The 21,395-nt window shown below is 43.2% G+C and overlaps 2 protein-coding genes across 4 annotated transcripts; both read right to left on the reverse strand.

Annotated features, from left to right (window-relative positions):
• Window positions 1–186: 186 nt before the first annotated feature.
• LOC135506792 (cytochrome P450 4V2) lies at window positions 187–10,051 on the reverse strand. The gene is made up of 11 exons (XM_064926171.1): window positions 9,795–10,051; window positions 5,889–6,001; window positions 5,068–5,153; window positions 4,461–4,651; window positions 4,231–4,300; window positions 3,794–3,920; window positions 3,155–3,328; window positions 2,963–3,065; window positions 1,390–1,524; window positions 905–1,084; window positions 187–559 (listed from the first exon to the last, which is right to left on the reverse strand). Exons 1-11 carry the CDS (start codon window positions 9,985–9,987, stop codon window positions 390–392), a joined length of 1,542 nt encoding a protein of 513 aa, XP_064782243.1. The 5' UTR covers window positions 9,988–10,051; the 3' UTR covers window positions 187–389.
• A 3,191-nt stretch (window positions 10,052–13,242) lies between these two features.
• tlr3 (toll-like receptor 3) lies at window positions 13,243–21,051 on the reverse strand. 3 transcript variants are annotated; one of them, XM_064926172.1, is made up of 6 exons: window positions 20,827–21,051; window positions 19,997–20,492; window positions 19,499–19,696; window positions 16,506–18,358; window positions 15,256–15,480; window positions 14,613–14,704 (listed from the first exon to the last, which is right to left on the reverse strand). In XM_064926172.1, the coding sequence occupies exons 2-6, from the start codon at window positions 20,456–20,458 to the stop codon at window positions 14,698–14,700; spliced, it is 2,745 nt and encodes a 914-aa protein (XP_064782244.1). In that variant the 5' UTR covers window positions 20,459–20,492; window positions 20,827–21,051; the 3' UTR covers window positions 14,613–14,697. The 3 variants fall into 3 exon arrangements, with proteins under 3 accessions (XP_064782245.1, XP_064782244.1, XP_064782246.1); XM_064926174.1 differs by having other exon boundaries at window positions 15,224–15,480; window positions 20,827–21,050; XM_064926173.1 differs by having other exon boundaries at window positions 13,243–15,480; window positions 20,827–21,050.
• Between the last annotated feature and the right edge of the window lie 344 nt (window positions 21,052–21,395).

The following is a 21,395-nucleotide window of genomic DNA, read 5'->3' on the forward strand; positions in this document are numbered from 1 at the left end:
AAATAAAATGTTGGGACAATAAATGTTCCCCTAGTTTTCCACTCGTATTTTTCACCTGGAATCTCAAACAATTTTGGATATCAGAAACCTGTTTATGACGATTACAAGAACTTTCTGCGAGTTTTGCAGTCTGATTTGGATGACTTTCTGACTTTCCTGTAATACAGAGAGAACACGAATGCAATGTAAGCCTAAGGGCTAAGTGCTTTATTCGGCCCTGTTTAAATACTTTAAGAATGTTTCCTTCCTGCCTGCCTGGATAGTTGAAACCTACAGTATTGTGCTATAACTATTTACTTATACCTATCAATTAGTGTTAGATCAGCGATTACTCCCGAGGGAGGAAGGAATGGTCTGTTTTAAAGTATTCAAACATTTTCCTAGATTATCTAGTGCTGCTGCTTCCTCTTCTCAAGTTTGATCCAGATGCCTTTCTCGGGGCGAAGTATGAGCTCCCCTAGTGGACGGAGGTCCTCGCGCTTCTGACACGCCTCCACGTTGAAGTAGCGCAAGATGGACGCCAGGATCACCTTCTCCTCCATCACGGCAAATCGCTGACCTGAGGGTAGGGATGTAACCAAAGCATGTGAGGATGACATCTTTCATCGCACAAACTTTTAATCGTCCATTTTGTTTTCACTATTTCAAATGCCTTATCAACCTTAATCTGTAACCATTTATTAAAGTAGCGAGAGCATGTGAGGATGACAACCTCATCGGACACACGTTTAGAGGCCCACCGTCGTAAAAAGTATGTTCCAAGCTGGTAAAAGATAGATCGATAAATACGAGTGATGTTCTACAACAACGTGACAAATCCTATGCCGTTGATTCTCAAATGTTCTAAAATGTTTGTACTATAAGCACTATTTAGTTGAATGTCTTGAATGTTTCCTGTTCTCACCGATGCAGTTGCGGAGTCCAGCAGAGAAGGGGATGAAGGCATAAGGATGTCTCCCAACGCAGTTTTCCGGCATGAAGCGTTCTGGGCGGAACTCTTCAGGCTGGGGGAAGTGGCGCGGGTCGCGGTGAAGGGAGTAGGGCATGATGATGGCATTGGCACCTTTGGGAACCTTGAAACCATCTACAGGCGCAAAAATGTGAAACAAGTTAGGTTATTAGGTCCACAAAATGTACACGTGAATAAATTAACTAATTAACACAACCACAAAAAAAAAAGAACTAAACAATATGACTGAAATGGAAAGGCGCTGGATAAACCAGGGTCGTAGGTTCATCTTCCACATGGCACAGGCCACCCATTGTGAATATGTACATTAATTAGTATGAATTAAAAGTAGTGTATGGCTAAATCCTGTAAATGTAAATCAGTTAGAAAATGAATGACAGACTGAAATAAACATTAATGGTTAAGATTGTGTCACTCACTGATGTGGCAGTCTTCACAGATGCTGCGGGCGAAGAAGGGGACAGAGGGGAACAGGCGCAGGGACTCTTTGATGACACACTCCAGGTAGTGCAGCTTCTTCAGGTCCTCTGTGTTCATTGGCCGGTCGGACACACCTGAGCACGGGGGGGGGGGGGGTACAAGACTTCAGGTTGCATCCCATTATATATGTTCTGTGGTGATGGGGCAATCGGACACAGCTACGAATGGAGGTAGAGGAATGGATGTTATGTTCTTCTGTCATCGATCATGGTAACTACACCGAACCTGCATCTACTGTCAAAGAGATACTCGTCATGGTAATATTGGAATGCTCGTTTGGATGCCAGGTCTGCCATGGCAGGGGTGGAAGACATTCCAAAAACGCTTCACAAATCAGGCTATTACTGTATACAACAGCCAATTTTGATATGCCACAGAACCTAATTCAGTTCATTAAATACATTTTGCTTTGGTGAGACTTTCCACACTTTCCCACTGTGCTTGATTGAACTCGCTTTGACCTGTGAGAGAAGGATTTGATTTGAATCAGGTGATAAGAGAAGCGAGTATAGTGACGGGAGGCTATGGCATTAGAATTACCAAGTACTTCCTTCAGAACCTATGGTCGAGCAGTAATGCGTCCAGCTTCTCTAAATACTTCTCCGAGATCAGGGTTCAATCCCAGCGTCTTCTCATTCTGACTGTCTCTCCCACTTACCAGTCACCATTGTCTAAATCAAGTGCAATAAAACTCATTCCACGGAGGGCCGAGTGGCTGTGGGGTTCTCACTCCACCTTGTACTTGATTGATGAGGAACTCCCCATACTGTACCTGGCTGTCTATGGCTTAACTGAAAGGGGGGGGAAAAACCTGCAGAAACTAGGCCCTCCATGGAATGCGTTTGACTACTGCATATGCATAATGATAGAACCATGCAAGAAAATGTTGGAATCTGTTGTTGTTTTTTTACTTAAAATGGCCCCAAATAGGCAAATGTAAAATATTATTTAGGAGTGTTTTTTTAAGTGTCATTTTAGGATTTTTTTGCCGTTATGGCAACACTGTGCGACAACGGTAAAAATATAAAAAAAATTACCCTAAATAAAACTATTGATAACATACAATTTTTTATTTTCTTATATAAAATGAGGTGTTTGAATTATAATTTGATTGTTTTTATTCCTTCACAGTATCATATTTATTTTGTTCTTGTAAAAAATAATATACTCTGGCCATATTTATTTTTAAGTTAATAAGATTATTCTAATGTAATTCAAATTTAACAGAATTGTTTTATACACCCTTATATAGCAAAAATATTATTTATTACCCCAAAAATACAGAAAATTATGATTTCACTGTGTTTTGCTTGGCCCCTCTCACCTGAATGGCAGTTCCACTATCGCCCAGTGTTGCCGTTTGCCAACAAATGCATTTGGTCAATTTCCCGATAACAAATTCTAGGGAAATTGTATTTAATGTTTAATATCACCTCTTAACTATCATGAGATCGGCAACAGCAGGCAATAAAGGGTTAAAAAAATAAAGGGTTAAAAAGAGGGTTGGATTACCGAACACCTCCTGAAGCTCTTGTTGAACCTTCCTCTGAACCTCTGGATGGGAGCCCAGCAGGTGAATGGCCCAATTCATGGCTGCAGCTGTAGTGTCATGACCCTGTTAGACGGGGACAATAAATACAACACCAATGATAAATCTGGAACACATTCTACATGGAGCATGTGATAGTGGTTTTGACATCTGACCCTGAACATGAAGGTGTCCACTTCCTCCTGGATGTCCTGGTGGGTGAGCTTGTTGCCCTCCTCGTCCGTGGTCTTCAGCAACATGTCCAGAAAGGCCCGCCTCTTCCTCATTCCCTGGTCCGATTCGCTGTCCGACTCGATGTAGGCAATGTATTCCGCCCTCTCGTAGATGACCTGGGGTGTTTTCAGTGAAAACATTTAACGTGTTTCTGAACATTGCAGATAGAAATGTAATGAATAGAGCTGACAGGACTTCTTATTTTATCGTATAGACAATCATTGATGTTCTACACAATACATTTCTATCTGAACATTCTGTAATAGTCATCCTTCCGAACAGGCCCTTGGCTGGATGAATGAGTTCTGATGGATGACAGCATATTTCCCTGGGTGCAGCTAAATAGTCAAAAGCCCATTTTTGATTGACTGATGACTCACATTGGAGGTGAAAGAGTGGACAATCATTCGTATAGACAATCATTGATGTTCTACACAATACATTTCTATCTGAACATTCTGTAATAGTCATCCTTCCGAACAGGCCCTTGGCTGGATGAATGAGTTCTGATGGATGACAGCATATTTCCCTGGGTGCAGCTAAATAGTCAAAAGCCCATTTTTGATTGACTGATGACTCACATTGGAGGTGAAAGAGTGGAGGACCTTGAGGCTCCTGTTGTGCTCCCAGCCCTCGCCAAAGTAGTTGTAAAAAAAGTCAGGCCAGAACCACGGCATCCTCTGTCGCCGTGTGATGATGTCACTCATCCTGGGGACAGTAGGAGGGATGCAAGGTAGAGTAAATTATGTTCATTTGATGCAATTTGATTCCACTCTATTACATTTTCTGCAATTAATATTATCCCCAAATGTCTGTTTATTTGAAACACTTACAGAGTATAACATGTGTGGTACAAGATGGCTACAACTTGCAACCAACTACCAACAGTGCAGACAGAAGGAGAGAGAGAGAGAGAGATGCAGGGACAGGGAGCAATGGTTGGCTGGCAATGCCCTCTACTCCAAAACAAAAACGGGCATGACAACATCTGTCTGTTGCATTCAGGACGAGGACTCACTTGTACACACATCGGACATACTCTGAGTCATAGTTACTCTGAGCGTAGATTTTCTTCCCCATTGCAGTCTCTGAAAGGAAAATCATATGCAGAGATATTTATTGCAAGATTGGTAGCAATTTTGATATATCTTTTTAGTTGATTTGAAGTGGCCACAAGAATGTGAAATCTTTTAACCCACTGAGCCTTTGTTCCCGCTAGAACCACCCCACATCCAGACCCGGACTCACCACAGATGATGTCGAGAGCACAGAGGGTGATGTGGTTGAAGCAGTTGAAGGGGCCCTTGCCTGCCTCCTTGTCCAGCTTCTCCACCAGCACCTCGGCCTGCTCGTTCATCACCTCCAGGAACTCCGTCAGGATGGAGAAGTGGAAGGTGGGGGTGAGCAACTTCCGCCGCCGCCGCCACTTGACCCCCGTGCTGGGGAGAGGGCGGTGGGGAGCGAGGGAGGGGGGGGGGATAGAGGAAGAGACAGACAGAGGGGTGAGGGGGACAGAGAGAGAAAGAGAGGGAAGGTGACAAAGAAAGAGTGAGACAGACAAATAAAGGGAGGGAGATGCAGAACAAGTGACACAAAGAGAGACCGTGTGAGAGAGAGAGAGAGAGACAAACGATGGAGTTCAGAAAATATGGAGGGAATGTGTTGACTGGAAAGTATTGACGTTTCTCAGAATGTATTGTTCTTTGTCATAAAATAAGTGCTTTCCCAAGACTTGTCAAAGGCTTATCTAAGAATTCCACGTTCCTATCTTGCGTTATAATACATATTTTCTGTCGTCTCAAATGCATATATGCGTTTGATCTTTCTCAAATGCAATCTGTTTTGAAACACCCACCTGGTTAGTAGCCCAGTGCCGAGCCAAGGGTGCAGGAACTTGTAAGCATAGGCCTTGTCCATATGAACAGGGTTGTTGAGAACCGTCTACAGAGTCGAATAGAATAAATAGAATCAAATAGACAATCAAACAGAAAATAGAATAGAATATGGTTGGCCGGATGTATTTCTATGAGGGAATGTTGGTCATTGGCATGGCATCATCAACAGACAGTTAACAGCAAATACATAACTTAAAACCCCAAGTACATAAAAATAATTGTTAAAGTTAATTATTTTTGCTTTCGTAAATTACGTTTTTATGGAAAATTCAACTCTTCCTCTAGTATAGCCACGCTATTGTTTTTTTCTGCTGATCAGTAATTATTTGTTATTCTTCTCTCTTACTTCTTGGGGGGTTATTTCCTTAAAACTGCATTGTTGGTTAAGGGCTTGTAAGTAAGCATTTCATTGTAAGGTCTACTACACCTGTTGTATTCGGCGCATGTGACAAAAACGTTGATTTTGATTTAGTATTCAATACAGTCTGTGTTTGCATTGGTACGCTTAAACCCAAAACAGCAGGCCAGAATGGGTTTTTATATTTGATAGCAGTAACCATACATTGTCAGGCTACCTGTATGTGGTGTAATTACTACCTTATTTACATAGAGTAGATTTCCATCTCCGTAGTGAAACGATGTAGTGTTCAGTAGACAGAAATGTTGAGGTTTCAAAACAAGTGTGACAACTTGTATGTGTCACCCTATTTAAACACTTTGTAAAACATTCAGGTGTTATGCATCAAGTTGATTCAAGTCAATTATTTGATTAATAGCCTACCTCAATGGTTTCTGCATGGAACAGAACGAGGAAGGGTACTGGTCCGATCCAAATCTTCAACAGTGGGGAGTCCCTGAACTGCTCTGTGTAGCCAATGACTTGACGGAAAAAATCTGAAACCAAAGAAAGATAACTCTGAAGTCATTCACTAGTTCATGCTTCTGACTGAGGTAATAGTAGATACATACAGATGAAGTCGGAAGTTTACATACACTTAGGTTGGAGTCATTAAAAATCGTTTTTCAACCACTCCACAAATTTCTTGTTAATTAACAAACTATAGTTTTGGCAAGTCGGTTAGGACATCTACTAAGTTATTTTTCCAACAATTGTTTACAGACAGAGTGAATTATAAGATAAATATTATATCACAATTCCAGAAGTTTACATACACTAAGTTGACTGTGCCTTAAAGCAACTTGGAAAATTCCAGAAAATTATGTCATGGCTTTAGAAGGTTCTGATAGGCTAATTGACATCATTTGAGTCAATTTGAGGTGTACCTGTGGATGTATTTCAAAGCCTACCTTCAAACTCAGTGCCTCTTTGCTTGACATCATGGGAAAATCAAAAGAAAAAATTGTAGACCTCCACAAGTCTGGTTCATCATTGGGAGCAATTTCCAAATGCCTGAAGGTACCACGTTCATCTGTACAAACAATAGTACGCAAGTGTAAACACCATTGGACCACGAAGCCATCATACCGATCAGGAAGAAGACGCATTCTGTCTCCTAGAGATGAATGTACTTTGGTGCGAAAAGTGCAAATCATTCCCAGAACAACAGCAAAGAACCTTGTGAAGATGCTGGAGGAAACCGGTACAAAAGTATCTATATCCACAGTAAAACGAGTCCAATATCAACATAACCTGAAAGGCCGCTTAGCAAGGAAGAAGCCACTGCTTCAAAACCAACATAAAAAAGCCAGACTACGGTTTGCAACTGCACATGGGGACAAAGATCATACATTTTTGAGAGATGTCCTCAGGTCTGCTGAAACAAAAATAGAACCGTTTGGCCAGAATGACCATCGTTATGTTTGGAGGAACACCATCTCAACCGTGAAGCATGGTGGTGGCAGCATCATGTTGTGGGGGTGCTTTGCTGCAAGAGGGACTGGTGCACTTCACAAAATAGATGGCTTCATGAGGTAGGAAAATGATGTGGATATATTGAAACAACATCTCAAGACATCAGTCAGGAAGTTGAAGCTTGATCGCAAATGGGTCTTCCAAATGGACAATGATCCCAAGCATACTTCCAAAGTTGTGGCAAAATGGCTTAAGAACAACAAAGTCAAGGTATTGGAGTGGCCATCACAAAACCCTGACCTCAATCCTATAGAACATATGTGGGCAGAACTGAAAAAAATGTGTCTGAGCAAGGAGGCCTACAAACCTGACTCAGTTACACCATCTCGGTCAGGAGGAATGGGCCAAAATTCACCCAACTTATTGTGGGAAGCTTGTGGAAGGCTACCCGTAACGATTGACCCAAGTTAAACAATTTAAAGGCAATGCTACCAAATACTAATTGGGTGTATGTAAACTTCTGACCCACTGGGAATGTGATTAAATAAATAAAAGTTGAAATAAATCACTCTCTATTATTATTCTGACATTTTACAAGTGGTGATCTTAACTGACCTAAAACAGGGAATTTTTACCTGGATTAAATGTCAGGAATTATGAAAAACTGAGTTTAAATGTATTTGGCTAAGGTGTATGTAAACTTCTGACTTCAACTGTATGTAGGTAGATTGGGAGAGCAATGAATGACTGAATGATTGAGTGACTGTTCGAAACTCCCCTCCCTAAACTACTGTCCTCTCGTCTCTCTTCCCTTCTCCTCGCTTCCCACGTCTCCTCTCCTTGTTCAATTCCGGCGTTGAACTGCAGTGCAATCCCTATGAGGGGGTATGTGCCTTCAATCTCTGGTATGGACTTCATCTCCCTCCATTTATACAGGTAACTGCTGAGTAGCTGGCAGGTGGCATAGGTCAGCATTGCAAAGAAGAGGCTCACCCCCTGCAGTTCCAAATTGTAAGCCCCCAAAACGATCACCATCTCTGGGTAGTACGTGGCCTAAACATCCTCACTGGATGTCTGAAACCTGCTGGCTTCACCTAATGTCAGGTGGACTTTAATCCTGACCTGTTCCCCAAATTTCCATGTCATTCCGGCTGCTAGTTATGATGAATGATTAACCAATAGCGATGGGTGGATGAGGTAAACATGGATGTTTATTAAGGCATACTATTTTTGTCATGCACACGCATACACACAGAAACACTTAAATATGCAAACAAACACACACACTGACAAAGATTGAAACATCACAAATGTATTCACTTGGAAATAATAATTTTAGATGTTGCTTACAATGCTGCCCTGCACATTTATATAATTCTCTAGAATCTAGATCGATGCTTCCTCTTTACGAAGTTATAGAAGAAAAACCATAGCTTTAAATAGTAGCTTTTCAAACCATAGCTTTAATAGTTGGTCGCCCATTCCTTGCCCGTAAAGTTGGGCCCTCTAATGCATTTCACAGTCACAAGAGATAATGCCCCGTATACATCTCATTACTCCATACTTCATTTTCACGCAATCTTGTCCTGCTTACTGGACGGAGAGCATAGGATTTCACAACGCAAGACGAGATGGAGGCTAGTCTCTCGTCAGAGATCGCATTTATTTTGGGAGATTGCAAAATATGACCTTTTCATTCAAGACAGAATAAACATATTGTTTCAGGTGATAATAAAACATGTTTTGTCAAGTTATTTTTTTCTCAACTTGTTTCTCTAACTTCTAGCAAGTCACGCTAGAGTACATATTAGCTAGCTAAAAGCAAGGCTAGGTTGACTATACTGTAGCTAGCAACTGCCACCTAATAACTATCAAAAACAAGCGTCAGTACCTTCACAATAAACTTAAGTGAGAGGCAACAGCCATGTAATATAATTGGTTAACAGTATTTAACATTACTATTAAAATAGTATTCACTTATCGGAGTGGGTAATTGTTTACAAGTTGCTTGCTATCCCATAAAGCCATCACCGAAAGCCACACATTTTCATCTTCTTCTGCGGTTTGGTAATTTCCTGTTCTATTGACAGACTGGCTGCGCTAAAGATGACACAAAGTTGAAAAAATAATAATCGTATTCGGAATCCGTTTCGCAACAGAGCCTTCAAAGCAAGGGGGTGCTGAGATATCACAGCAGCAACATTGTGCTACCACTCCATTGCAGACGGTCCCCATTGAAATAAATTACATCCAGCGCAACGCAATGGACTGCTCAGGTATAATGTGAATGAGGCTTACAAGCCTGGTGCCCACTAGTTGTGTCAAACTGTATGTGTTCTGGCAGAAGTCCATTCATTCCAATGGGAGGCAAATTCGCACAATTGCGATTCATCTGCCAGACTGGGATGCAGTGCAGTCTTGTATGCATTGGAGTTTTTCCAACTTTTGTGCATTTCTTTCCCGTGCGTTATCAGGAACGGAAGTAGAAAAACCACAGAAGTTGCTAATGTGTAGTGTGATCATTGTTGTTGTGATGCGCCGCATGTATTGTGAAGACTCACATTTACACGAGTCTCACTCAGTACAGCAACAATGCAGACAATATATTGGGTTTATAACAAGTCTCATTTCTAGGACAGATTAACATGATTCACCATTCAAATGGGATATTTGATCCACAAATCTTTTGAATCAATGGATTTAATTTCTCTCGTGTTAACAAGTACTTCTTCAAGTTATTATGGAAAGGCTGGCATCATTTGTCATCATGGTTAGAACCCAAATGTTAAACTAATAAAAGCAACCCCTCTTCAAAATACCCTTCTCGACTCCTTTCCCCCACCCCCCCTCTCCTCATAACCTCTCCTCTCTCACCTCCGGCGTTGGATTTGAACTGCAGTGCGTTCCCTATGAGGGGGTATGTGCCTTCAATCTCTGGTATGGGCTTCATCTCCCTCCATTTATACAGGTAACTGCTGAGTAGCTGGTAGGTGGCGTAGGTCAGCATTGAAACGAAGAGGCTCACCCCCAGCAGCCCCAACGTGTAAGCCCCCAAAACTATCGCCATCTCTGGGTAGTACGTGGCCTTTAACAACCTCCAAATGAATGTCTGAGACCTGCTGGCTACACTTCATATCAGGTGGACTTTAATCCTGACCTGTTCCCCACTTTTCCCTGATATCCCGGCCTCCAGTTATGAATGATTAACCAGTAGGGAAGGGGTAAGAGGTAAACCTGGATGTTCATCAAGAGATAGTATTTTGTATTGTCATGCACCCACATGTAGTACACAGGACAAAAAAGTATGAAAATGTATGCACTCTGTATTTATTGTAAGTTGTTCTGCTAAAGGACTAAAATGTAAAATACAAATGTAAACATGCAGACACAGACAGGTGCACACACACTCAGATGATAACTCCCTATCATAACACAGCAACGTTTTAGTCACAGCCAGTTATAAACCAAAACATGGTTAAAACTATCATTTTTATATCATGGATGGTCAGTCCTTGAATCCATAGCTATGTCTATAAAGTTGAGTGGTTACATTTTCCAGCCCAATCAGTTTTTTACCAAAACAGTGGCGGCTTGACCGCTGTTGTTGTTGTATGAACTGCAGATTGCAGGGGGGGGGGGCTCCAAAATATTTAGGAGTCACACCAGGTCTGAAGAAATTGCTGTGCAACGAATCTCCATACAGCAAAACCATGCAGACAATATATTGTGTTAATGAGAACAGCCTAATTTCTAGGACATTTGGGACAAACAGATTAACCTGATTCACCATTCAAATCGGATATTGTATTCACTTATCTTTTGAATCTATTTATTTTCTTTCTTTAATGCTACAAATGTATTTCCTAAAGATCTTATGGATGGCATAATTTAAGTCTTCATGGTTAGAAGTTTCCCAGTGCTGAATTGATAAAAAGCACACCCTCTTCAAAATTCTCATTATTCTTGGTATAGAAAAAAAAAGATATACACCTTACCTCTCGCATTACCTTTAAATGACAGAGTACTGCCCAGAAACGGGTAGCTGGGACTTATCCCTGGTATTGGTTTCATCTGGGACCATCTGTGCAGAGAGCTGCTGGGGACCTGCCAGGTGAAGACGCTGGTCAATATGGTCAGGAGTAAGACCAAAACGATCGAACCAATCAGCACCGATATCCACAGTCATCTTGGTTAGTTAGGTGGTGGTCCAATATTGACTCATAAATGTACATTTGCTTCAGAGTCTCATTCTTTCGCAATAGCAGACAAAAGGTTCCGTGTAATTATGGAAAGATATCCAACCACTGACCTTGTAATGCTCCTTGGTCAGTGGTTGGTCAGAAATCGGGTAGGCTACCCCTACGAGTACCCCTGAAGTGAGCCACAATAGCAGGCTACAAATACAGTCAACTTGCTTAGGATGCAGGCCCCCTTGGCAAGCCACAGTGAGATGCCCTTAAAAAAGGGGTGTTACTTTTGTAGCGAATGAAGGGGGAAGAGCTATGATTGAAGCTTGAAAAAGTATCAAATTGGGAAAAGGGGCCCACTTGCAATCCCCAAAACAAATTGGGTGGGTGTTGGACTTCCAATGAAGGCCTTGGACACTTTGCAACCTAAGGAGGGAGGGGGTCTGGGCTTGAACTAGCAACCCGGCAGCGTAAGTCTCATTTGGGCCTCTAAGGTCTTAAGGTCCAGACCTCTTGGAAGGACTTCGTGATATCACACAAGGGAACATTTCATTCTTAGGATGTATTTTTTTTAATCAATAGTACATTTCCATAATCTATACCCCGCCATCTCAACTCTGGACCTGGAAGCCAGTTTTACTGGATTTTGTCATTGTTCCCTTCTAATCAGGGACTGATTTAGACCTGGGACACCAGGTGTGCACAATTAATTATGAGGTAGATCAGAAAAGCATCAGGCTCCGGATCTCGTGGGGTAAGAGTTGATGACCCCTGCTCTATACTATTTCCAAACATTTCTGACACACACAAAGGAGTCTGGCAAGACTAGCCCTTGGTGGCAAGACTAGCCCTTGGTGGCAAGACTAGCCCTTGGTGGCAAGACTAGCCCATGGTGGCAAGACTAGCCCTTGGTGGCAAGACTAGCCCATGGTGGCAAGACTATCCCTTGGTGGCCAGACTAGCCCTTGGTGGCCAGACTAGCCCTTGGTGGCAAGACTAGCCCTTGGTGGCAAGACTAGCCCTTGGTGGCAAGACTAGCCCTTGGTGGCAAGACTAGCCCATGGTGGCAAGACTAGCCCATGGTGGCAAGACTAGCCCTTGGTGGCAAGACTAGCCCTTGGTGACAAGACTAGCCCTTGGTGGCAAGACTATCCCTTGGTGGCAAGACTAGCCCTTGGTGGCAAGACTAGCCCATGGTGGCAAGACTAGCCCATGGTGGCAAGACTAGCCCTTGGTGGCAAGACTAGCCTATGGTGGCAAGACTAGCCCTTGGTGGCAAGACTAGCCCATGGTGGCAAGACTAGCCCATGGTGGCAAGACTAGCCCTTGGTGGCAAGACTAGCCCATGGTGGCAAGACTAGCCCATGGTGGCAAGACTAGCCCTTAGTGGTAAGACTAGCCCTTAGTGGTAAGACTAGCCCTTGGTGGCAAGACTAGCCCTTGGTGGCAAGACTAGCTCTTGGTGGGCTAAAAGAGATCCGAATAGATAAGCATAGTCCAATGTGTTCCCCCAAGCATAAACAAATAGGGTAATATCATGTAGAGTATAATACAGAACTGATGAATTACTGGTTGTTTATGAATGAAAATATGATTGTGTAACTAATAACCCACTGGTCAAAAACTGGTTGAATCAATGTTGTTTCCACGTCATTTCGACCCCAAAAATCTATGTAATGATGTTGAATCGATGTGGTAAACTGCTTGGATTTCTTTTTTTCCCACCCAACTTTGAACCTAAATCCAATGACATGGTGAATTGTTTTTGTTGATTTGACGTTGACAACTCAACCAATTGTAAATCAAAACTAGATTTTAAAATTATGTTTGTGCCCAGTGGGAGTGTTCATTATCAATTGAACCAGGGGAGAAGGTTAATCTACCAGCTGTATCTCGGTAGCAATTAGCCTGTGAATTAAGTTGTTGCTAATAGAAATCCAACACGTGTGAGAAAGGACAGTGTTTATCCCTTTTTCCTCCCTTTCTTAATCCACAAACCCTTGAAGTAAGCCTCCTTTCTTTAAAATGAGCAACGTTGAGTTATTCCTCTCCTTTAAAAAAAAATACTTTCAGGGTCCCATAGTTCCTGTGCCGTTGGTTAGAAGTCTGTTTTAAGGATGAGGCCAGAAGCTGGCTAGTTTTTGAAATGTCTTTTTATTTTTTAAGTTATTCATCGAATTAAAAACAAAATGGGAGAATGTCACATTTAAAACCTAGCTTTTTCTCGACCACTTGAGGGCAGAAGATTTAGGATTTTAGTTCATTTGTAAAAAATTTCACAAAGTTTTGAAGTAAAGACTAATAATACGAATGTCAGAATCCAACTTTACTGAAAACTTTAAAGACATGCTGAATAGCATACAGATGGAAAAAAACACAATGTGTTCAAATATACTTGCAGTTCACTCAAATCAACACTATGTCTCATGCGACAAATACAAACGGGATTTTGGTTGAACCATACTCTATTAAACAACATTGTAACTGTCAAGTAAGTGTACAAAAGTGCTGAAACAAATTTAATATAGAGCTGTCCCAAACCCCTAACCTGAAATTACCTAATTAAAGCAGTTCCCACAGTGGAAAAACAAGAATATGTAGGTTTGTTAAAAGTTCTAAGTTCATCTGACATTTTGGTTATGAAGAGAACATTACATGGCTAATGAGTGCAATAGTGGGTTATTTTACAGTGGAGTTGTAATACTCCTGCTAGCAATACTAAAGTAATGCTGTAAAATAACCCTACTGTAATTGACCATGAAACCACATTTTAAAGCATTTTGTTAAGTCAATGATCTACTCTGTCAGTGATCTGCAAATCACCTTGTAAATAACTACTCATTATGATTTGGAGATCAGTCAACGATCAGCGGCAGCTCTCTGCACAGATGGACCCAGGTGAAACCAATCATGGTTTCAATTGACTGACAATTCACTTACAATTAGTGATGTGTTTTTTCTTACCAAGCTAAATGACGTTAGATAATTTAGCTTGCTAAGACAAAATATATATTTTTCTTATCAATAATTTAGCTTGGTAAGAAAAAAAACATCTTCTATTTGAAAATATATTTTTCTTATCAATCCCTCAATATTCAAAGATATTTAGGCTTGCTTAGATTTCACCTTTTGCATGTCACTCGGCTACTGAAACTGTGCCACTTAGCCCATTAAGTACACTTACTTTCTCATTCAGCGGTTAAATGAGACGTGCAATATTGCACACTTTCTAGTGAACACTTCCTCAACCATTGTTTGAAACCTACAGTATTGTACTTTCAAGTACACTTCCTTAAAATCTTATCCACTGAATGAAAGCTACAGTCGTGCACACCGCTAACTTTACAATGAGAGCAACAGTTTTGCACACTTTCCACACCCTTGCACCCACTGTCATTATTTAAGAAATAGAGCCAAGTATTACATAAACGTAGTAATACCGTCGGCAAGGCTCTCCAGAGTGTGGTGCGGTCAGATGTCCTGGAGGGCACACTGCCTGCCCTACAGGACATCTACAGCACCCGGTGTCACAGGAAGGCCAAGAAGATCATCGAGGACCTCAGCCACCCGAGCCACGGCCTGTTCACCCGCTACAATCTAGAAGGCAGAGACGGTACAGGTGCATCAAAACCGAGAGACTGATAAACAGCTTCTATCTCCAGGCCTTCAGACTGTTAAACAGTCACCACTACCCGGCCACTGCCGCAGTATCCCGCTCTGAACTTTAGTCACTGTTACTAGCAGGCTACCACCTGGTACTCTACCCTGCACCTTAGAGTCATTGAACACTGGTTGCTATAATAATGTTACATCCTGTTTGACACACTTCATATGTACAGTATATACTGTATTCTAGTCAAGGCTTATCCAATTGAACTACTGCTGTGCACACCTTTTCTATTCATATCCATACACACCATCAAATGCATTCAGTATATATTCATATTCCAAACTCTGACATTTCTTTCTTTACATTTTGGGGATTTGTTTGTATTGCTAGGTATTACTGCACTGTTGGAGCTAGAAACATAAGCATTTCGCTGAACCTGTGATAACATCTGGAAAATGAGAACACGACCAATATATTTCAAGTAAAAGAAGTAAAATTGTCAGTACACTTCTAAGCATAATGGCATGGAGAAAGTTACTGCACTCGGTTGGTGGTGCCCAGGGCGATGCGGAGCCTCTGGTGGAAGGCGGGCACCCTCTCCCTCTGCAGGGGCCAGTTGAGGAGGCAATGTGGACGAAGCATGCCCCTGCGCAGGAGCAGACAGCGGGACAACCTGTAGTCCTGCACATCCTCCAGGAAGACCAGCACCACCGAGTCCCGGCTGTCCTCGATCACCTGGTGCAGCGCGTGGTGGGCCATAAACCTGGGGGGGGGGGAAGGGAGAGAATGGTGGGAGGGGAGGAGAGTGAAAGGAAATGGGAGGAAGTGGTTTCCAGGGAGAGGAAAGGGGAGAAATGCAGAGAGACAGAAGAGGGCATTTGTCAGAGCGGGCAAATAAAAGAGGCTCAAAGTACCGAAGCATAACAGGAATTACATTTCAGATCTCAATCATATACACGTAACACTTATCCAGAGAGACTTGCAATCAAATCAATCAAAAGGGTGAAACATGAAGTGCTAGAATAAAATACAATCAAAGATATTTTTTTTAATGAAAAAAATCAATGAATGGCAACATTTAACACTGGTTTATACTGTACTGTTAGAGCAGCTTTCAAGAACACAGATTAAGCCAATAACCTCAACACTTCAAGGGTTTAGACAGAAACACCTGCCTTGGATCAGTGCTGTGGTGATACTTTAAATATACATTCATCACTTAGACATTCTTTGAGCATTATGGTCCATAGCCCCAAAAAAAAGGTAATGAGTACAGAATCATTGCATTTTACATTTATGTAATTTAGCAGTCGCTGTGGATATGAGCGTCTTTAGTTGTGGGTGTACCTACATAGTTTACACATTAATAGAATCTTTAGAATCATTATTGAATTGATTGGGGGGGTTTTCAATGAAGAAATGGTTATCCAGACGCTAAGATCATTTTCTGTGTAAAATGTTTTTTTTTACTGCTTGTTTGGGTTTCATATCTTCTTCCAGAATTGCCCAAACTCACTTACCCACTTCACACAGTCCACTTCCCCTGTTTGAGTAAAACTGGTTCAGTTCAATTTTAAAACAGAAAAATCATGGTATTATTACTATAATAACACATTAAAACGTCAACATTATTTACTTTCATTTCCTGAAATAAATATCCCTGCAGATTTTCCAACCACTGTCCTTATCAATGTTCTCTTTTCCATGACCAGTGACCACACATGCTCTACCAACGTTTATGCAACGTGAATGTTCGAAAAAAAATATATCAATGTTCATTCTACTTACTGTCGACACATGGAGTCTTCGAGAAGAGTTTCGGTGACCACAAATAGTATTTTCCTGGACCTTCTCATATTCTCCACAATGGACTCCAGTCGCGAATCACCTGGCACTGCATCTCGATCCTGCAGATAAAATGTATACCCCTGTTCATTCTCTAGAGGGAGCAAGCTTCGTTCCACCCAGGTTTTATCCTTTGCAGCATGAATGACGTACGCGTCGTAGTTGAACTCTCTCCCTTCCCCGGAACTGTTATCGCTCAATCCGAGCGTACGGTTGATCAGAACGTTCCAGTAGAACTGAATCCTCCAACCCTGGAAGCGCACTAGGAGTGAGGTCACCATTAAAGTCAGGACCACAGTGCTGGTGAGCACGTAGAGCGCCTGGAATGGTGTCATGTCCAGGCAGGAGAGCCTGTCAAACTCCATGATCGAGTGGTTGTAGTAGGCTTGCGGCGTGTTGCACACATACTCATCCCTGAGGCCCGGCACACTGGCGTGTGTTCCGTTCAGCCACGCCACAAACCACAGGATGCTCTCGCAGGTGCAGTCGAACGGGTTCTTCTCCATGACCAGCTGGCTGAGGTTGGCCAAAGCCGGCCCAAACACTTCCTTCCTCACCGACGTGATTAGGTTCTTCTGGAGCCGAAGCACCCGGAGCGACCCCAAGTCGTTGAAGACTGAGTCCCTGAGTTGGTTTAGGATGTTCCCACTGAGGCTGAGCTCTTGAAGGTTGGTTAATCCATGAAAGGCCTCATCGGGGATCTCATCCAGACCGTTGAAGTCCATCTCCAGGGCAACAAGGCTGCGGAGCCCCCTAAGAAACAGCACCGGCCCACCCGGGTTAGCACTCTTCCACAGCCGGGCCAAGTTGTTGTGCTGAAGCTTCAGCACCTTCAGATTCCCTAGTCCATCAAGAAGATCAATTTTTATGTTGGCGATGTTGTTGTTGCTGAGGTCCAGGATGGTGAGGTTGGACAGAGGCTTAAACGGAGAGGTATTCATATACAGGGTGCTGGTCAGAGCTCTCCCCAGCATCAGAGTCCTGAGAGCGGGCACATGGACGAACGACATAGGGCTGAGGATGAGCTTCTGGTTGCCGTAAGAGAGGTAGATCTCCTGTAGCTGGCCCAAACCCTGGAACTCTTTCCCCGTCAGGGTCTGGGAGATGGAGTTGTTGCCCAGCAGAAGGGTGGTGAGATTGCCCAGGCTGGAGAAGGCTCCAGGATCTAGACGGGAGATTGCTGTGCTTGTAAGCTTTAGCATAAGAAGTGGTGAATCTGCGAGGGACACAAAGGTCTGGTTGGTGATGATTTTGAGCGACATGCAGCTGGCCCCACTCAGGTGGAGTTGGCGGAGACTCATCAAACCCGCGAAGGTGAGCACCGAGATGTTTCGAAAGGCAGTATTCTCCATGCTCAGGCTCTCCAGGGCCCCTAGTGGCTGGAAGGAGAAGTCGTCGATAATAGGGTAAGAAGAAGTGTGACTCTTCACCAGCGCCATATTCAGGTTGAGCCGTGTCAGATTCCCCAGCCCGTTGAAAGTGTTCTTGGTCAGGCGCTTGAGGTTGTTCTGCTCCAGAGAAAGAACTTCCAGCATGGACAGCCACTGGAAAGAACCATCACCGATCTTAGCTATGCCGTTGTGGGATAGATCCAAAGTAGTGAGGTGGGTCTTCCCCAGGCCTTTGAAGGTGGTGTTGTCTAGTGTAATGAGCTGTGTCTTCTGGAGGGAGAGGCTGCGGATCGCTGTCCCAGAAAGCTCTGTGCAGAGTTTAGACGTGAGTGAAGGGCCAAGTTTGCTCCCAGTCATGACTAACTCATATATGCTTGCAATGGGCTTCAAGCAATCAGGCTCAAACTGCAAGGGGGAGAAAAAAAAACACTGATTAGTTGCTGCACAAGATGCTGCCATAGACTGTAGATACGTTGTCAAAAGACCTTGAACCTACTACTTCCTACTTATTTATAGCATCCCATTGGGCACAAACTGGTTCAATCAATGATGTTTCCATGTCATTTCAACTAAATTACGTTGAACCAACGTGGAATAAATGTTGAATTGTGGCAAGTGAGCTGTCGAGTCTGTGGCAAGTCTGTGGCAAGCGAGCTGTCGAGTCTGTGGCAAGTGAGCTGTCGAGTCTGTGGCAAGCGAGCTGTCGAGTCTGTGGCAAGCGAGCTGTCGAGTCTGTGGCAAGTGAGCTGTCGAGTCTGTGGCAAGCGAGCTGTCGAGTCTGTGGCAAGCGAGCTGTCGAGTCTGTGGCAAGCGAGCTGTCGAGTCTGTGGCAAGTGAGCTGTCGAGTCTGTGGCAAGTCTGTGGCAAGCGAGCTGTCGAGTCTGTGGCAAGCGAGCTGTCGAGTCTGTGGCAAGTGAGCTGTCGAGTCTGTGGCAAGTGAGCTGTTGAGTCTGTGGCAAGTCTGTGGCAAGCGAGCTGTCGAGTCTGTGGCAAGCGAGCTGTCGAGTCTGTGGCAAGCGAGCTGTCGAGTCTGTGGCAAGTGAGCTGTCGAGTCTGTGGCAAGCGAGCTGTCGAGTCTGCGGCAAGTCTGTGGCAAGCGAGCTGTCGAGTCTGTGGCAAGTCTGTGGCAAGCGAGCTGTCGAGTCTGTGGCAAGTCTGTGGCAAGCGAGCTGTCGAGTCTGTGGCAAGTCTGTGGCAAGCGAGCTGTCGAGTCTGTGGCAAGTCTGTGGCAAGCGAGCTGTCGCATTATCACAATCTTTCATGTGCGGCGTCATTGTATTTTTTTCACCATCATTTGTATTTGTCCGGACCCTGCCTTGCTCTGTTCCTCTTTTGCCTAATTTGGCATCAATTCGTTTAATATGAAAATGGCGGTTCAAAATGCCCTAGATGTTAATTTGGTGGCTTTGCACGACGCCTAGAAAATAAGAGAGGAAACACTGAAGGTATCTTGACAACATAAACAAAAGGTGCTTATTATTCCTAGTGTCAGCAGCTGAAAGCATGAACAGCCTTTTATTTCCCATCTCACAGGATCTTTTGTACCTTTGCTAGAGTTGTTAGATTCGACAGGTGGAGGACTCGTAGGGATGAGGAATTACTGAGAAAATAGAAGTCATCCTTTTTGAAGGTTGATATGCTGTTGCTAGACAAGATGAGAGTCACCAGGCTTGGAAGCTGAAGGTGGGTGCCCAAGTTGGCTGTCTTCAGGTCATTTTTGGACACGTCCAGCAGTGTCAGTCTCTGGTGAAAAATGGAAAGACATTCTTAAGAGGGTTTGAGAGAAAAATGTAACTGAGGCAACTGCAATCAAGTCATTATTTGCCTATGGTTTAGGCTTGAAAGAGAACAACCCAAATCCAATTCATTTGATGGTAAATGAAAGAATCAAAATAAAATGCTCCCAAAATATTGTCCTGCAGAGTCAAGAGCATCCCCTGCTCTCTCATCTGTATCATCATCTAGTACTGTATATCATCATTATCAACACATCCACAACCCCTGCCATTCTTGTCTTCACCATGACACCAGGCAGATCCCTACCTGTAAGGCAGCAAAGGGCTCTTCCTGTAGCTTCAACCTGTTGCCAGCCAGGTTAAGCTCTGTCAGATTGGTGCAGTTGCTCAGGTCCTTCTCCGTCAGCCGATGTACCTCGTTGTGCTGTACGATCAGTGTCCTCAGCAGGCCCAGGGTCTGACACAGGCTGTCCTCCAGCTTGGTGAGGCTGTTGAAGCCCACGTCCAGGTGCACAAGCCCAGGGTAAGTGGCCAGCGATGCTGGGGGTAGATCCACCAGCCTGTTGTGGGAGACATCCAGACCAGTGATATTCCAGGGCAGGTTGGGAGGGATCGCCTTGAGGCGGAGGTGGCTGCAGTCCGCCCAGCCATTTCGCACCTGGCATTCGGATTTCTGACGCTTTTGAGAGGCGTGGCATAGGGTAGGGCCAGTGATGATGTCACCCAGGTTGACAGCCAATAGAATGAGGATTATATCTGGCCAATTCATGGCTTCAGATGGTTTTAACAGCGTTTCATAAAAACTACAAAAGAAATGGATAGGTATATAGTAAGCAGAGCTATATAAAGAGTTCAATTATTTGTCAATTAATATTTGTGAACAGGTTTGGCAACGTATTTTTATATGGTGATTTATCATGCGTCATCAGCGAGAGAGAGAGAAAACAAACATAGCTTCTCCTATATAGTATACAGTTGCACTATCAGAACCATTGTCATCTTGCACACAAGATAATCACAATCTACATTTTGATCAATTGAAACAGTTAAACTGACAACTGCAGAGAGCAAAATAAGCTACACATTGGCTACAGAAACCTATTTCGATTCTAACATTTGAAAGAAAACTGAACATACCAGATGTCGTTTATTGAGACGGAGAGTGTTGCTCGTCAGTCATTTTGAACGTAAAAGTTGCAGAGTTATATACACGGTAAAACACGAGGAAGCATAGAAGGCTTTGAGACATGAACAGCTGCCGTGTGGGTGGCTGCAGGGTGTTGTGGAAGTGAAATGACATGGATCCGCATATCTGTAGCAGTGCGTTGTTCCGTCAGACTACGTGCTGGCCAACAAGACAATTTTTAATTTCTTCAAAAACGAAACTGGCAAGGAGCCAAAGTTTGTGGGTACATTTGGATCTTTGGCGGCCACTTTCGGTGTTGGCGGGATGGCATTGGAAAGTTCACCCAAACAACTGTGCAAACCTTTTAAAGGCATCACCTTTGAAAGTTTCTGTTTCATGTCCGGGTCTGTGTAGGTTATGTTAATGTACTTTAATAGACATGCAGTTATCAGTCATAGAAAATATGAATTATGTTTAGAAGATAGTTTTCCATAAATGTATATATTTTTTTGCTCACTGTTAGGACACTTGAAGTAAGCCTATAGTGAAACATGTGCGTCGCTTTCATTGCCCATCCAAT

This window comes from Oncorhynchus masou, chromosome 20 (assembly GCF_036934945.1).
Source record: "Oncorhynchus masou masou isolate Uvic2021 chromosome 20, UVic_Omas_1.1, whole genome shotgun sequence".
NCBI classification, from domain to species: Eukaryota; Metazoa; Chordata; class Actinopteri; order Salmoniformes; family Salmonidae; genus Oncorhynchus; species Oncorhynchus masou.

Coding starts and splice junctions, on each gene's coding strand:
- tlr3 (XM_064926172.1), bottom strand. CDS start 20,458: ATGAATTGGCCAGATATAATCCTCATTCTATTGGCTGTCAACCTGGGT. Junction 19,697..19,996: donor AGCCCTTTGCTGCCTTACAG/GTAGGGATCTGC, acceptor ATTTTTCACCAG/AGACTGACACTGCTGGACGT. Junction 15,481..16,505: donor GAAGACTCCATGTGTCGACA/GTAAGTAGAATG, acceptor CCCCCCCCCCAG/GTTTATGGCCCACCACGCGC.
- LOC135506792 (XM_064926171.1), bottom strand. CDS start 9,987: ATGGCGATAGTTTTGGGGGCTTACACGTTGGGGCTGCTGGGGGTGAGC. Junction 4,652..5,067: donor GGCACTGGGCTACTAACCAG/GTGGGTGTTTCA, acceptor CCCTCTCCCCAG/CACGGGGGTCAAGTGGCGGC. Junction 3,329..3,793: donor TCCACTCTTTCACCTCCAAT/GTGAGTCATCAG, acceptor AAAACACCCCAG/GTCATCTACGAGAGGGCGGA.